The sequence below is a fragment of the Gekko japonicus genome, unplaced genomic scaffold, assembly GCF_001447785.1.
Source record: "Gekko japonicus isolate JY-2015 unplaced genomic scaffold, Gekko_japonicus_V1.1 scaffold3547, whole genome shotgun sequence".
Taxonomy (NCBI): Eukaryota; Metazoa; Chordata; class Lepidosauria; order Squamata; family Gekkonidae; genus Gekko; species Gekko japonicus.
The window spans coordinates 49,740-64,519 of record NW_015165929.1 but is presented as its reverse complement, the minus strand read 5'-3'; the positions used below and the strand labels follow the sequence as shown (position 1 = coordinate 64,519).

Genomic DNA, 14,780 nt, shown 5'->3' with positions numbered 1-14,780 from the left:
CAGCTGAGCTCTGAGCAGGAGCAGGAGACAGAGCTGCTAGAGGGTTGCGTGTTTTTTAACTTGCTTTCAGCTGAGGGGATTCAGCTGAGGATATTGTGTGGGAGGACTGTGTTTGGGAGTGTGTGAAAGCGCTTAGAGTTGTTGCAGAGTCCTGGCTGCTTGAGAGAGGGAGAGGAAGGGGCATTGTTTGATTGTGATTGACTGTAATTCAGTATTTAAGAAAGCACCTTGCCAGAGGCACGAGCCGAAGGGCAAGCTAAAGGGCTCTTTGCCTGTGGCTCTTAGACTAGGGACTCTGTAAGAAGCCCAACAAGAGCCAGAAAGCCAAGGCCCTAGGCTCTTTGTCTTCCCCGTAAAGTAATTTGACTTCAACAAGAAAAACCACATAAATACAAAGGGTTTTAAAAGGGGGATTATATTTACTTATTTTAAAAGAATTATGAGGCCAGAATGCCAGCAGGGGGTTGGGGGCTATCCAGTGTTTGGCACGGAGTGTCACATGTATGACTATCTGCCCACTGGGCAGAAGTCTTGGGTGTGTGCTCGGTGCAAGGAGCTCCTGGTTCTCAGGGAACGTGTGTGCTCCCTTGAGGCCAAGGTGGCTGACCTGGAGAAGCAGAGACAGTCAGCTAGGCGCACAGAAAAGACTCTCGGGGACTTGTTAGCTACGTCCCACTCTGGATCTGGCAGCCCCGCTGCTGTCAGGGAGCATGAGGGTCTAGGGGAAACAGGGCACCATGCTGAGGATAAGGGGAATGTGCCCTCAGAAGGGACCTCTTCCCCAGCTGGTGAGCGGCTCTCCTTTTGCACCAAGGAACCATCCCTGAGCAGGGTGGGAGGGGGGCTCTTGGTAGTGGGTGATTCGATCCTTAGGCAGGTAGACAGCTGGGTGGCGAACCCGCGTACTGACCGTATGGTGACTTGCCTGCCTGGTGCGAAGGTAGCGGACATTACGCGTGTTTTAGATAGGCTGGTAGATAGTGCTGGGGAGGAGCCAGTGGTCGTGGTGCATGTCGGCACCAACGATGTGGGGAAATGCAGTCGTGAGGTCCTGGAGGAGAAATTTAGGATGCTGGGCAGGAAACTTAGGTCCAGGACCTCCAAGGTAGCCTTCTCAGAAGTGTTACCTGTTCCACGCGCAGGGCCGGAGAGACAGGCAGAGATCAGGAGTCTCAATGCGTGGATGAGACGATGGTGTAGGGGGGAAGGGTTCAGGTTTGTTAGGCACTGGGATACTTTTTGGAACAAGAGGGAGCTGTACAGGCGAGACGGTCTCCACTTGTCCCGAGAAGGAACCAGGCTGCTGGCACTTAAAATCAAAAAGGTGGCAGAGCAGCTTTTAAACTGAATATTGGGGGAAAGCCGACAGGAGATGAAAAGTCTCTGGTTCGGGTTGGCTCATCTGAGAGAGGTGAGGGGGTACCGGTTGCTTTTCTACAGGGAGGTGGATTGAAATTGTCCACAGAGGCCATGGCTGGTGACATGGACTGCCGGACAACGACTCGAGATAGCAAGAGGAAGGATGCAGGCTTAACTTGTAAGGGAAATTACAGCTGTTTCTATACAAATGCTAGAAGTGTCCGAGGTAAAATCGGGGAGTTGGAGTGCTTGGTGTCGGAGGGAAAAATAGACATTGTGGGTATTTCTGAAACTTGGTGGGATGAGGAAAATCAGTGGGACACAGTGATTCCCGGTTATATATTATATCGGAAGGATAGGGGGGGAAGGGTTGGAGGTGGGGTAGCTCTGTATGTCAGAGAGGGTATAAAGTCTAGAAAGATTGAGAGGCTAAGTGAATTGGATTCGCTTCTGGAAGTTCTATGGGTTGAAATAGGGGGGCCAAAAGGAAACTTAACACTGGGAGTTTGTTATCGCCCACCAGATCAAAAGATAGAGGAGGATTATAAAATGATGAATGCCTTAAAGATAGCAACTAGACAAAAACACTGTGTAATAATAGGTGATTTTAACTACCCACACATTGATTGGGTCAATATGTGTTCTAGTCGAGAGAAAGAGATTGAGTTTCTAGACACTCTAAATGACTGTGCTATGGAGCAGATGGTCACGGAACCTACCAGGGGAGAGGCGATCCTTGATTTGGTCCTAAGTAACACTCAAGACCTGGTGAGAGATGTAAAAGTGATTGCACCGCTTGGAAACAGTGATCATAATGTTGTTGAGTTCATCATTTGTACAAATAGAGAATTGGCCAAAAAGACTCACACAACCATTTTTAACTTTAAAAGGGGTAATTTCTCTGATATGAGGGGACACGTGGGGAGGAAACTGAAAGGAAAAGTAGAAAGGGTCAAAACAATTGGGGAAGCTTGGGATCTATTTAAAACTACGATCCTAGAAGCTCAAAAAATATATATTCCGCAGGTTAGGAAAGGCACAAACAGGTATAGGAAAAAGCCTGCATGGTTAACAAACAGAGTAATGGAGGCTGTAAAAAGTAAAAAGAATTCCTTTAAGCAGTGGAAAGCTAGTCACAGTGAGGCTGATAAAACGGAACACAGGCTATGGCAAATAAAATGCAAGTCTGAGGTCAGGCAGGCAAAAAGGGAATATGAGGAGCATATAGCAAAAAACGTAAAAACCAACAATAAAACTTTCTTCAAATACATTAGAAGCAGGAAACCAGCCAGGGAGGCAGTGGGGCCCTTGGATGACCAAGGGGTAAAAGGAGTACTGAAGGATGATAGGGAAATGGCTGAGAAGCTAAATGCATTTTTTGCCTCCGTCTTCACTGTGGAAGATGAGAGGTGCTTGCCCACTCCAGAGCCGCTGAGTTCGGGAGGGGTGTTGAAAGACCTGAGTCAGATTGAGGTGACGAGAGAGGAGGTCCTAAAACTGATAGACAACTTAAAAACTGAAAAATCACCAGGCCCAGATGGCATACATCCGAGAGTTCTGAAAGAACTCAAATGTGAACTTGTAGATCTCCTGACAAAGATATGTAATCTTTCCTTAAAATCTGCCTCCATTCCTGAGGATTGGAAGGTAGCTAATGTCACTCCCATCTTTAAAAAGGGTTCCAGAGGAGATCCGGGAAATTACAGGCCTGTCAGTCTGACGTCGATACCGGGTAAATTGGTGGAAACCATTATTAAGGAAAGAATTAGTAGGCACATAGATGAACAAAACCTATTGAGGCAGACTCAGCACGGTTTCTGTAAGGGAAGATCTTGTCTCACTAACCTGTTAGTGTTCTTTGAGGGGGTGAACAAACATGTGGACAAGGGGGATCCAATAGATATTGTTTACCTTGACTTCCAGAAAGCTTTTGATAAAGTTCCTCATCAAAGGCTCCTAAGTAAGCTCAAAAATCATGGGATAGAAGGACAAGTCCTTTTATGGATCAAAAACTGGCTAATTCATAGAAAACAGAGAGTGAGTATAAATGGGCAGTTCTCTCAGTGGAGGGGGGTACGCAGTGGGGTACCGCAGGGATCAGTACTTGGTCCACTGCTTTTTAACTTGTTCGTTAATTATTTGGAGTTGGGAGTAAGCAGTGAAGTGGCTAAATTTGCGGATGATACGAAGTTGTTCAGGGTGGTGAAAACCAGTGAGGATTGTGAGGCACTCCAAAGGGATCTGTCAATTTTGGGCGAGTGGGCGTCAACATGGCAAATGGGGTTCAATGTGGCCAAGTGCAAGGTGATGCACATTGGAGCCAAAAATCCTAACTATAAATACACGTTGATGGGGTCTGAACTGGCAGAGACTGATCAAGAGAGAGATCTTGGAGTTGTAGTAGATAACTCACTGAAAATGTCGAGACAGTGTGTGACTGCAATAAAGAAGGCCAATGCTATGCTGGGGATTATTAGGAAGGGAATTGAAAACAGATCAGCCAATATCATAATGCCCCTATATAAATCAATGGTGTGACTTCATTTGGAATACTGTGTGCAGTTCTGGTCACCACACTTTAAAAAGGATATTATAGCTTTGGAAAAAGTGCAGAAAAAGGCAACTCGAATGATAAAAGGGTTGGAACACTTTCCCTATGAGGAAAGGTTAAAGCGCTTAATCTTATGTTCTTATGAGCCTCATAGCGGCTCAAAAACTCTTTTCCCCTCCCCTCCCCTCCCCTCCCCAGAAAGAGGAGGAAAGGTTAAGGCGCTTAGGGCTCTTTAGCTTGAAGAAATGATGACTGAGGGGAGACATGATTGAGGTTTATAAGATTATGCATGGGATAGAGCAGGTAGAGAAAGAGGTACTTTTCTCCCTTTCTCACAATACAAGAACTTGTGGGCACTCCATGAAATTGCTGAGCGGTCGGGTTAGAACGGATAAAAGGAAGTACTTCTTCACCCAAAGAGTTTTTAACACATGGAATTCACTGCCACAGGAGGTGGTGGCGGCTACAAGCATGGACGGCTTCAAAAGGGAATTAGATAAGCATCTGGAGCAGAGGTCCACCTGTAGCCCACCTGGGGTTGCGTATGTTTTTACCAAGGGGCAGGCCATGCATTTGGTCAGCCAGGCCATACACTGGTCTCCTTGGCATCATCTTGTCAGGCTCCCGGACAAGTTACTCTCAACCACACTCTTTTTGACAGTGATTTGTTTACTGAGAAATAGACATGATCCACACCAGAGCAGTACTGTGCCAGAACTGAGAGTTTTGGCAGGTACAGATACAGTTATAGGTAATTTGAATAGGGCCCCTTTGCAGACATCCCGCCTAGGCATTGCGTGGTCCACCCACTCCCCCTGGGAAATATACGATCCTATTATCTAGTCTAGCAAGCTGGCACCAAATGCTTCAAGGACATTCCTCTGGGAGGAAGGCTTCTTCAGGAAAGTTACGGGTTCTATGATAGCTTGATTCACACACTCAGCATTCACTCCCCTGCCCTCCCCCCTCCCCCCAGGAATCCCCCCCCCCACAGCCATGACAAACTAAGCGGAACAGAGTTTGGCACAGCTCTCCTCTCCCATCTCAGGAGTGTACACTGGTTATGTTGGTAATGGCCTAGCTAGAGGACTCTGTCCCTGTCCACAACTTTCCCTCTGGCTTTGTAAAAAGTTCCAATCTCGTCAGATCTCAGAAGCTAAGCAGGGTTGGTTAGTACTTGGATGGGGGACCTCCACGGAACTCCAGGGTTGTTACGCAGAGGAAGGCAAAGGCGAACCACCTCTGAACATCTCTAGCCTTGAAAGCCTTATGAGGGTCATCCTAAGACAGACCTGACTTCCACCACCACCACCACCACCACCACCACCACCACCACCACCACCACCACCACCACCACACACTGTGCCATAAAATTGACGGGAAAAGATTTTTGTCTTCCTGCTTCTCTTCCAGTGTGAAGGCCGCTTCCTGCCTTGGTGGCCTACAGTGGGAGGACAGAGTGCAGAGGGAGGTCCAAGCGACCTCAGGGGTGGAGGGGGTGACACTTTGTTTTGTGCCTACAAAAACAACAGCCATGTGCAAAGTGATCCCAACTCCCGGCCAGAGTGGCACGTCTCACAGAACTATCTGTCTTATCAATTGCTTGCTTTATAACATCATTAAAGCTCTATATAGGAGTGCATTGGCTTTGGTCTCACGGAACAGTCTGCCTGTTAACAGATCTTGATGAGAAAACCATTTGACAGAAAAATGAAGGGGGAAAAGGTGCCAGAAAGAAAGTTCCTAGATCCTAAAAATTCCAAGGGAATGATATAAACAAAGCCATATTTCTAAGCATTTGCTGTGCTTCTAAAAAAGAGTAAAGAAAACAGGCAGGAAAGCATAACTTGACTGCTTCACTGACACCATTCTTTTCTCCTCACAGAGGCTGATAAAGATCTCGTCTGTCACAGAAAAAGGAAATTTCCTTGCACTCAAAGACATACCTTGGCTGACCTTGTGATGGCCCCAATCTCAGAATAAAGGTCTGTACTGTCTGGGAATTTCTCCACCACTATTGTGCAGACATGATGTAGAAGGGACTGCTTATGCACTGTGTCCTTTACTTCTGGAACCTTCTCGAGGTAGCTCAGTTCAAAGGCTTTGGCCTGCACAAAGGGAAGAGGGGGGGGGGGAGTTAAGATGAAGCGTGCCCTTCTCTGAGCCAATTTTTTTCAGAAAAATTCCAAAGTAAGTTTGTGTGAGAAGAGAATGCTCTCAATAGCTTCCAGGCTGGGGAGGGAGAATTCATACTGTTAAAACTGCTTAAAAATCAAGCCATTTATCTCTCTTTTCATTATGCTTAAGTTAGAAGAAATTTACCTGAAACGATCAGTTACAGGCAACAATGAAGTATACAAAGTGACAAAGGTCACTTCTGGGGCATTCTGAGTGGCTTAAGACACATTTCCCAAGAGAAAGTGGGCAACTCCTCAACCAATAAACATCCACCCCTCCCACTGATCAGCCAGGCTAGCCTGACCTAGTATTTGCCTGGAAGCTAAGCAAAGCTGGCCCCGGTTAGTACTTGGATGGGAGACCACCAAGGAAGTCCAGGGTTGCTACGCCTTAAAGGCAGACAATGGCTAACTACCACTGAACATCCCTTGCCTCGAAAACCCTACGGGATGGCCTTAATTCAGCTGCGACTTGACAACACTTTCCACCACCACTTATAGACAACTGGGCAAGAAAAGCTTTGCACAAATGCGTGCCATATGCAAGGATATCCACACCATCAGTTACTGGATATACGGCTGCGGTCAGACGTGCCATTTGGTGCAGAGGGGAAATGCCCCTATTTCCTCCGGAGGGATTTGATGCGCAGTCATGCGATCACACATCCTTTTGTGCTGCGGGATCAGCCTGTCACTGTGCGATCAGACGCCACTTTGGGTGAGTGGGTTCCCCCCCCTTTTGTTTCCCATGCGCATAAACGAGGAATCGAACCTCCGTTCCCCATGGAGTATGTGGTTATGCACATACTGCTAACTGAGGGGGAAAAAACGGCAACGAGTTGGGATGGAATGGGCAGACCATCCCAACGGCTTGAGTGTGTGCTTGAGTGATCCGTGGCCCATCGGCAAGCATTAGGCCTGGACTTTTCCTGGTATCTTTCAACTCCACTTCCATGGCGGAGCAGCACGGGGTGCCGATGGCTGCAGGACCTTTCCCAGATGCTGCTGTCTGATCGTGCCCTTTCGATCCATCAGGTATTTGCAGCTGAGTCGGATCCAGAGGCACATCTGACCGCAGCCTATATGTGTCTGTGCTTCACCATAGTGTGACGAAGAAACGGGACACAGGGTGTTGGGCACAGAGGGAAGTGTCTGTGCAGAAAGACTTGGCTCTGAGAGGCATAGAGACGGGGGCCCAGCTGGAAGTGGAACAAGAGCCTCATGAATCCACGCTGCTGCCAGCCAAGCCTGAAGCAAGCCCCACCACACTGCTGCCGCAGGGATCGCCTTGGGTTGGCTGGTGTTGGTGAGGCTTGGGAGAGGGGGCTGGTCACTGTGGCATCATCGATAGCGGGGAGTGGTCCTCAAATCCGAGCAGTCGCTCGTGTGCCTTGGCCTGAGAACCAGCCCTGGGAAGAAGCAGCACTCAACCCAAAGGGGCAGGATTCGGCACCGCAGTATGACCCAGGACACTATTCTACTTTCTCTCATCCACGTGAGTAACTCCTGTGTGGAAAAAGGTCGAAGCTCTTGCATTTGGGGGCTAACACTGCTGGTAGCAACAAATGCTGCTCTCCCCTGCCAGCAGGGTTTGATTCAGACGGAATGCCCAAGGATGGTCTGATGCCACAGGAATGAGCTGGGTGCCCTCATGTGCCCTCTTTGCCTTCCTTATTTGGATTAGTGCAAAGCAGGCCCGTAGCCAGGATTTTGTGGCTTGCTGGGCAATTTTTTTTCTGGGGGGGCTGAGGTTCTCAGGGCAGAAAGAAAAGCCATTTAGCCAATAGAAAGCTGTTATCAGGATAGATCTCTAAATTGCAAGCTGATAAGCTGGCAGGTGGGGGTGATGACTTCTATAGTCAAGAAAGCTAACAGGCAGGAAAACTCTCTTAAAGGAGACTCTCTTGACACAGAGTTAGAAGGGATCCTAGAGGTCACCTACTCCAAACCCCTTGCTCAGTGCAGGAATTAGTTTACTACAGCACCTCACTCAGCTTAAAGGAGAGCATGCCTTTTAAAAATGTTTTGAAATGACTGAAAAAAAGCATTTACAGGAGAAATTCTTGTGGGGCTGTGTCTTTAAGGAAAGGGGCAGAGCCGTCAAAAGCTCCAGCATAGCTAACGGGCCTTAAATTCCATTGCTGAGATTAGTCCAAGCCACAGTTTGCCGTGGCATCAGAATGGGCTAACTAGGAATTGCCTTCACCTGACAAAGCAGCCAAGACGACGTTCAACACCTGCATGAACATTGCTTTGTCTAATCGTAACTACAGGACAGAAACATGACAATCAAGTAATGGTGGAGGAAAAGCTTACATTGGTTCCATTGAGGAAATTCCCAATAGCGAGCAGAGTAGACAGGATAAATCCCAAGGTCTTATTGTTCCCCAGCTGGTCCATTCCTTCCTTCAAGTCCAAAAGTGGTTCTGCCACCTCCTAACATCAACAGAAAGACGAGAAAAAGCTGAGCATTCACTTATTTCTTCACCCCAAACATTTCCCAATCTGTGTGCCACTGAGTGTGAAGGGACTGGCACCGAGCACTTCTCCCTCTCTGGCTTCCGAATGCGCTCAAAGGCGCAGCTGCTTCCATCTGAACAGCACACTACAAACTCCCAGACATCCCCATTCAATGACTCTTAATTTGAGCAAGAGGCATGATAGCCGAAGAAGATGGAAGGTTCTGGAAATTTGAATTCTGGAAGATTTATTTAGCCTGATTTCCCCACTGTTCTGCACTTGATAAGGTACCACTTCTGTGAATTAAAACAGCACAATTGAGCTCCGTGGCCCCGGCCTTTACAAGAGCTCCATAAATCCATCCCAGCTGAGGATCAGGCTGACAAGAGTTTCCCAAAGGAGCCACCCAATACTGAAGCTCTCAGTAGTTTTTTTCTTTCCTTCTCTGCAGTATTGGAGAAAAGAGAATAAAGATCACCTCCAATAAAACACAGTGGCTTTTGATTTACCAAGAAAGCTGAATCCATTGGACTTCAGACAGGACATCAGGATGGCTACAGAGTCCACCTCCTTCCCACCACCAAACAGATTATTGGGAGGCAGGGAGGGAAACGGGGGGCCAAGGCCAGGAGCTCTGCCCTGACCGTAGACAGCCCCCAGGCTGGCCTGATTTGGTCAGATTTTGGAAGCTAAGAAGGGTCAGCCCTGGTTAGCATTAGTTTACAACAAACAGGATCATGGTGTATAATAGCCAGTAAAACAGCAAATCACCGTGTACAATTAAACAATATTTGTTAGTTTTTATATGCTATGTGTACAATTCAATTATTAACAAGATTACAACAATATCACTACAATATACGATATAAAGCTTAGCAGTATATACAAAGTAATACAATTACTAGTTACAGAGCTGCCCTCCCCACCCACCCAGGAACAGCCTCGTTGTGAACAATTCAAGTGAGCCGTGTGCAAAACCTGCTTTCCAAGGAGAGCAAAGCCCCTTTGCGGGAACTGGGCAGCAAATACAACCCACAGGTCAGGAGTCCCCAACCCTTCTGAGCCTGTGGGCATCTTTAGAATTCCAACAGAGTGTGGTGAGTGTGGCCACAAAATGGCTACCACAGGGGGTGGTGCCAGCCACAAAATGGCTACCACAGCTTTCCTTCAGTCACAGAGTGAAGATCCTTTTTAAAAATCTGCACAGCCAATCATATCCCCAACGGCCAATTAAATGCCCTGCTGGGCAAAAGCCCCAGTGGGACCCACCCACTTTCTAAAAACCCTTGGAGGGCACCAGGAAAGGTGCTGGAGGCTGCTATGGTGCCCGTGGGCACCCTGTTGGGGTCCCCTGCCACAGGTTAATCCTGAAGGAGCTGGCTTGAAACCTCTATGGTCTGCTACCAATAGTTATAAAAACCGACGTTCCAGTTAAGGGCCAGACGGAATTCTTTACCCACTTAAAAAATAAAAATAAAAAATCAAAGCAGCCCTGGGGAAGATGCATCCGTGCAGATGTGCTTAACTCTTTGCCTGCTCAGTCCTTTCCAAGCTGAACCTTGCTCTCAACAAGATTTTTTTTCCCGGGGGGGGGGGGGGAGGGATACAGAGAAACCACAGGGAATCCCCACTCTCCCCCTCCCTGTTAGGGAATAAAATGCATTTTGGGGAGAGCGATTCTGACTTCAAAGAGGACCAGGCAGGGGAAGGGCCACGCAACTTCTTCCCAGGTATCTGTCTTCCATTCCGAACGGCAGCTAGCCCAGGCTGCGTAGGGTTAAAAAACCCAAAATGCAGAGGAAGGAATGACAGACTTCTGCAGAAAGGGGCACCTGAACCACAATTGACTGTTCCAGGTCTCCCTCTGAGAGGATATTGCTTTCTAAGTGAATTTGTGATAACTTTCACATGTCAATCTGCAGCCTTTTTCTCTTAAGAAGAGGCGCATGGTGTCAATGCCAGTGGTCTGTGGCTCTCACTGTAGCCTTCTGAACTCCAAACGTATCTGCACGGCAGGGCCAGCTCTCCAGCTACAGCAAGCCATGCTACGGGGTGCCAGGTGCCGATGCTTGGCAAAGATCCAACACGATTCCTGCTTGGTTTCAGATTTCTGCAATCCAAACCCTGTTGTATTGTTTATTGGATATTCTATCCTATTGACCGGATTGACTTGTGCTGCATAATCCACTTGGAGTTTCAGGGAGAAAGGCGGACTGTAAATGACTTCAATAAATATATTTATCACAGGCCAATGTATAAGGACCAAAGGAATGTGTGCTGAGGGTGGGGGCGGGGGATGAAGCAAAAAATGGTGTGTGTGTGGAGGGGTTAACCCCCTGTTCCATGGCCCAGATTCTATTTGGGCTCCCCTTGCATGTAAAAGGTAGAGGTAAAGGTTTCCCTTGCTCGTAAACCAGTTGAATCTCTGTTTCCAAGCCGAAGGGCCAGCGCTGTCCGAAGACATTTCCGCGGTCATGTGGCCGGCATGACTAGACACCAAGGCGCACGGAACGCTGTTGCCCTCCCACTGAAGTGGTCCCTATTTATCTATTTGCAATTTCTTGCTTTCGAACTGCTAGGTTGGCAGGAGCTGGGGCCAGAGACGGGAGCTCACTAAGGTCCCAAACGGCTGAACGACAGACCTTCCCGTCTGCAGCTCAGCATCTTAACCTCTGAGCCCCTTGCATGTAAGTTATGCTTAAAAAATTGTGGGAGATCTGTTCATGGATCGATGGATATCACATTTAGTTTGATGTTGTCCTAAACACATGGAACCGGAATCCAGAGGCCGCAGCCCCCAGGAAGAGATTACCTTTTCCACAAGCTCGTAATCCATCTTGAATGCCCACAGCTGAAGTCGGGCGGAAAGTTCAGTGATGGAAGAAAGGGTCAGGAGGAACTGTTCGGCACTGCCCAGCGGGATGTCGGGATTGGCCAGCTGAGCCTCCTGGATCTTCTGTTTCTCTTCTTCCGTGGGGATCATGGTGAGAATTTTCTACAAAGACAGAGAAGGGCCACGAATAAACTCCTCGAGGCGGCTGGAGATCTCCTGGAATTACCAACTGGTCTCCAGACGAGAGCGATCAGTTCCCCCGGAGGAGATGGCAGCTTTGAAGGACAAAGGCTCCCTGCTGGGCTCCCTCCCTCTATCCCTCAATCTCCAGGAACTTCCTAACCCAGAGTTGGCAACCCGCCCCATGAATGACCCGACTGCACACCCAGATTCAACAACCCAGGCTCTATCAGAGCTTTAAAAAAGTTTTTAGGAATATCTGAAGGACTATCCACATCAGGTCTGGGCTTCTGAGGTTATAAACTTTGATCTATCTCTCCAGTCCAGTCTTGGCCTCCCTTGGAAACTCTTTGCAGCATTCGAGGCTGTGCACGCGCATGTTCTCCGTTGCACAGCGAGCCACAGTGACAATCACCTGTTCAGCATAGCAGGAGGGACTGAATCCAACCCAGTTCCCCGTCCAGCCCCTTGAGCGGGTGACCGCCGGCTACATTTACACAGTCCAAGATGCTGGAGCTGTAGGGATGGAGAGGCGGGCTCACTCCGCAAAGCTGTGCTGCCTGCAGCCCACTGCGCCGTGCTCACTGAGCTACAGGGGGACCACGGGACAGGGCAAAAGAGAGGGGGCATTTTTCTTTACCTAAGGGACTGCATGATGCATATATGGAGAGTATATCGGGAAATACTCTCTCTGCTGTGGTTTCCCTTTCGGTTTTATTTATTATGCCTCTGAAAATATGCTCGGAAAAGGGGAGCTGGACTCCAACACATGCCTTCTCCACAAACGCTTTCCCTATGCACTCAATGGTGACTCTCGAGAACCGAGCCCACTCCCAGCCATCTAGCCTGGCCCTGGACTCCATTCCTTTGTCGCGCTAACCGGTAATGTGACCCAGGAACCAGGAGCGGCAGCTTGTTGTGGCTGGGCTGAGGAAAGCTTCCATGCCGTTTTAATTCTTGTTTTTTCAACAGGTATCATCGAGACACTGAAGTGCCGTCAAGATGAACAGATGAATGAACAAACTTCTTGAGTTTTACCGTTCGTTTCGAGGCATATCTTTATCAAACTGATCTCAATTTTCCAGTGTTCTTTTTACAGTACAATCCACCAATAAGGTATTCATAAACTCAGAATGGCTTCCCACAGCTCTTTTGCTAACAATTGTTTCCTGTTAGCAAAAGAGCTGTGGGATGCCTACCTGTTGAAAAAACAAGAATTAAAATGGCATGGAAGCTTAACAGCATTATTGTCTCTATTCATTCAACTGTATGAACTATTGCAGCAATTCACTGTATGTTGATCTTGTCTTGATTGCTGTGCCCTTTGTTATCGTTTGGGCTGAGGAAAGCTACACCTGCCCATATTCTCTCTCCTGCAAAAAAAATAAATGGCCAAACTCAGGAAGTGGCTCTCATGCTGCAGGAAGGTTGTGGCTTTAAAAGGGATGAAGGCTTAGGGACACAAGAAGAGCCTGGCTGGATTAGCATCCTGTCTCACACTGTGGCCAACCAGTTCCTCTGGAGGGCCAACAACGGGGCATAGAGGCTGAGGCCTTCCCCAGTGTTGCCTCCTGGCTCTGGGATTACTGCCTCTGAACATGGAGGTTCTGTTTAGTTCCCATGACTAGTAGCCACTGACAGACCTGCTGATAGCCAATGACAGGCTTCCCTTCCCTTCCCTTTTAAAAGCTCCCCGTGTTGCCATATTTTCAGTTCCCCACTAAATGGAAATCACAATCTGCTCAGCAAGCCCCCGTGTTTTCCTCAGTACCTCTATTCCTTCCTTATTTAAGGCATATTCGTCAAAGTTCAAAATGGCAGTCTTAATTGTCCTCGGAGGGGGTAATACTGTCAGTCCGATATTGATGGCATTGCTCCGTTTGGAATCCAGCACAATGATTTCTTGCCTCTTCCCATCAGCAGCAGTTTTCTGAGAGAAAAAGAGTGGAGAGAAACAAAAGGTGAGCTCTTGGACGCAGTGTGCCTGTTGACAACAATCGGCAGGAACCCCACTTCCACAGCACACAGTGCAAATTTTGCTCTAGAGCAATGTGCAATTCAGTGGTGCAAATAACCCGTGAAGATAAGGCGCAACATATGAGAGGAAGCCAGACTGAGCGGGCTGCAGTGGGGTGGTGGACCGGGAACTGCTACAGCTGCTGGAACTAGTCATTTCTATTCCTGGGACACACTTGCTCAGTGGCAGAGCCTCTGCTTGGCATGCACAAGGTCCCAGGTTCAGTCCCCAGCATCTCCACTTAATAGGACCAGGCAGTAGGTGATGTGAAAGACTTCTCCACATGAGACCCTGGGGAGCTGCCACCAATCGGAGTAGACAATACTGATCTTCATGGACTGAGCACCTGATTCAGTATAAGGCAGCTTCAGAGAGATGGTGCCTGCTTGGAAACTGTGGTGCAGAAAATGTTCTTGCTGCCTTTTGGCCAGTGTTCCCCGTCTGATTCTCTCACCTTTCCCCCAAAATACCTGAACGTGCTTTATGGTGTCAGATGCAGAATCCATCAGAATTTTCTGAGCTTTCTGAGCAAGCGGATATCTCACATTTATTTTGCCACCCACCTAAGAACATCCAATCATCTCCTACTGTCAACATATTGTATGATTTTTGACGGCCATTTTGTGTCAACTGTCTGAGCTCTGCTCCTGTCACTCTGTAATTGCGTAGCCTCACCTTCCTCATGGTCAGCCTATCCTACTTCCCAGGGTTGTTATGACGACAGAATGGGTCTCCATTCTGGGTCTCCAATGGGGAGAAATGAGGCACATAGACAAATCCTTGCCATAATTCTGTCTAGGATCTGCATGGTCCTTCTGAAAGAAGGCAAAGGCTGAATCAGCAGCCAATGGGCATTGCCAGAAGAGGTGCCTGCAACACCCCAAAGAGGTGACCAGTTCTTACGGCCATTGTCATGGGTGCGAGGGGAGCCAGTGGGGAGCTGCCGGAAATGGGCATTGTAATGTATTGAGACGATTACATGAATCACCTCATAGGACTCCTATGTTAAGCTTCGAGCCAGACCAGGGCTCCTCTGAGCGAACTTCCTATTGGTCGCTTCGTAACAGCGACCAATCAGAACGATACCATTCCCTAGGAGGGAAAGACTCCCATTGGTCCTTAACCAAGCAATCTCATTGGTTGTTAAATGTAAATAGGCGTGGCTACATTAGCCCGGTTATGTTTAAAAGGAGCATAAGCTCC

At 48.1% G+C, this 14,780-nt stretch overlaps 1 protein-coding gene across 1 annotated transcript in view; it reads right to left on the bottom strand.

The window, feature by feature from the left end:
- The window catches only part of FHOD3 (formin homology 2 domain containing 3), a gene marked incomplete at its 5' end in the record, with an annotated part of 113,085 nt that overhangs the window by 51,068 nt on the left and 47,237 nt on the right, over positions 1 to 14,780 (bottom strand). Inside the window, 4 exons of the mRNA XM_015411417.1 lie at positions 5,857 to 6,018; positions 8,404 to 8,523; positions 11,360 to 11,542; positions 13,332 to 13,490. Of these exons, the coding sequence (XP_015266903.1) occupies positions 5,857 to 6,018; positions 8,404 to 8,523; positions 11,360 to 11,542; positions 13,332 to 13,490 (624 nt within the window). The remainder of the gene's footprint in view (positions 1 to 5,856; positions 6,019 to 8,403; positions 8,524 to 11,359; positions 11,543 to 13,331; positions 13,491 to 14,780) is intronic.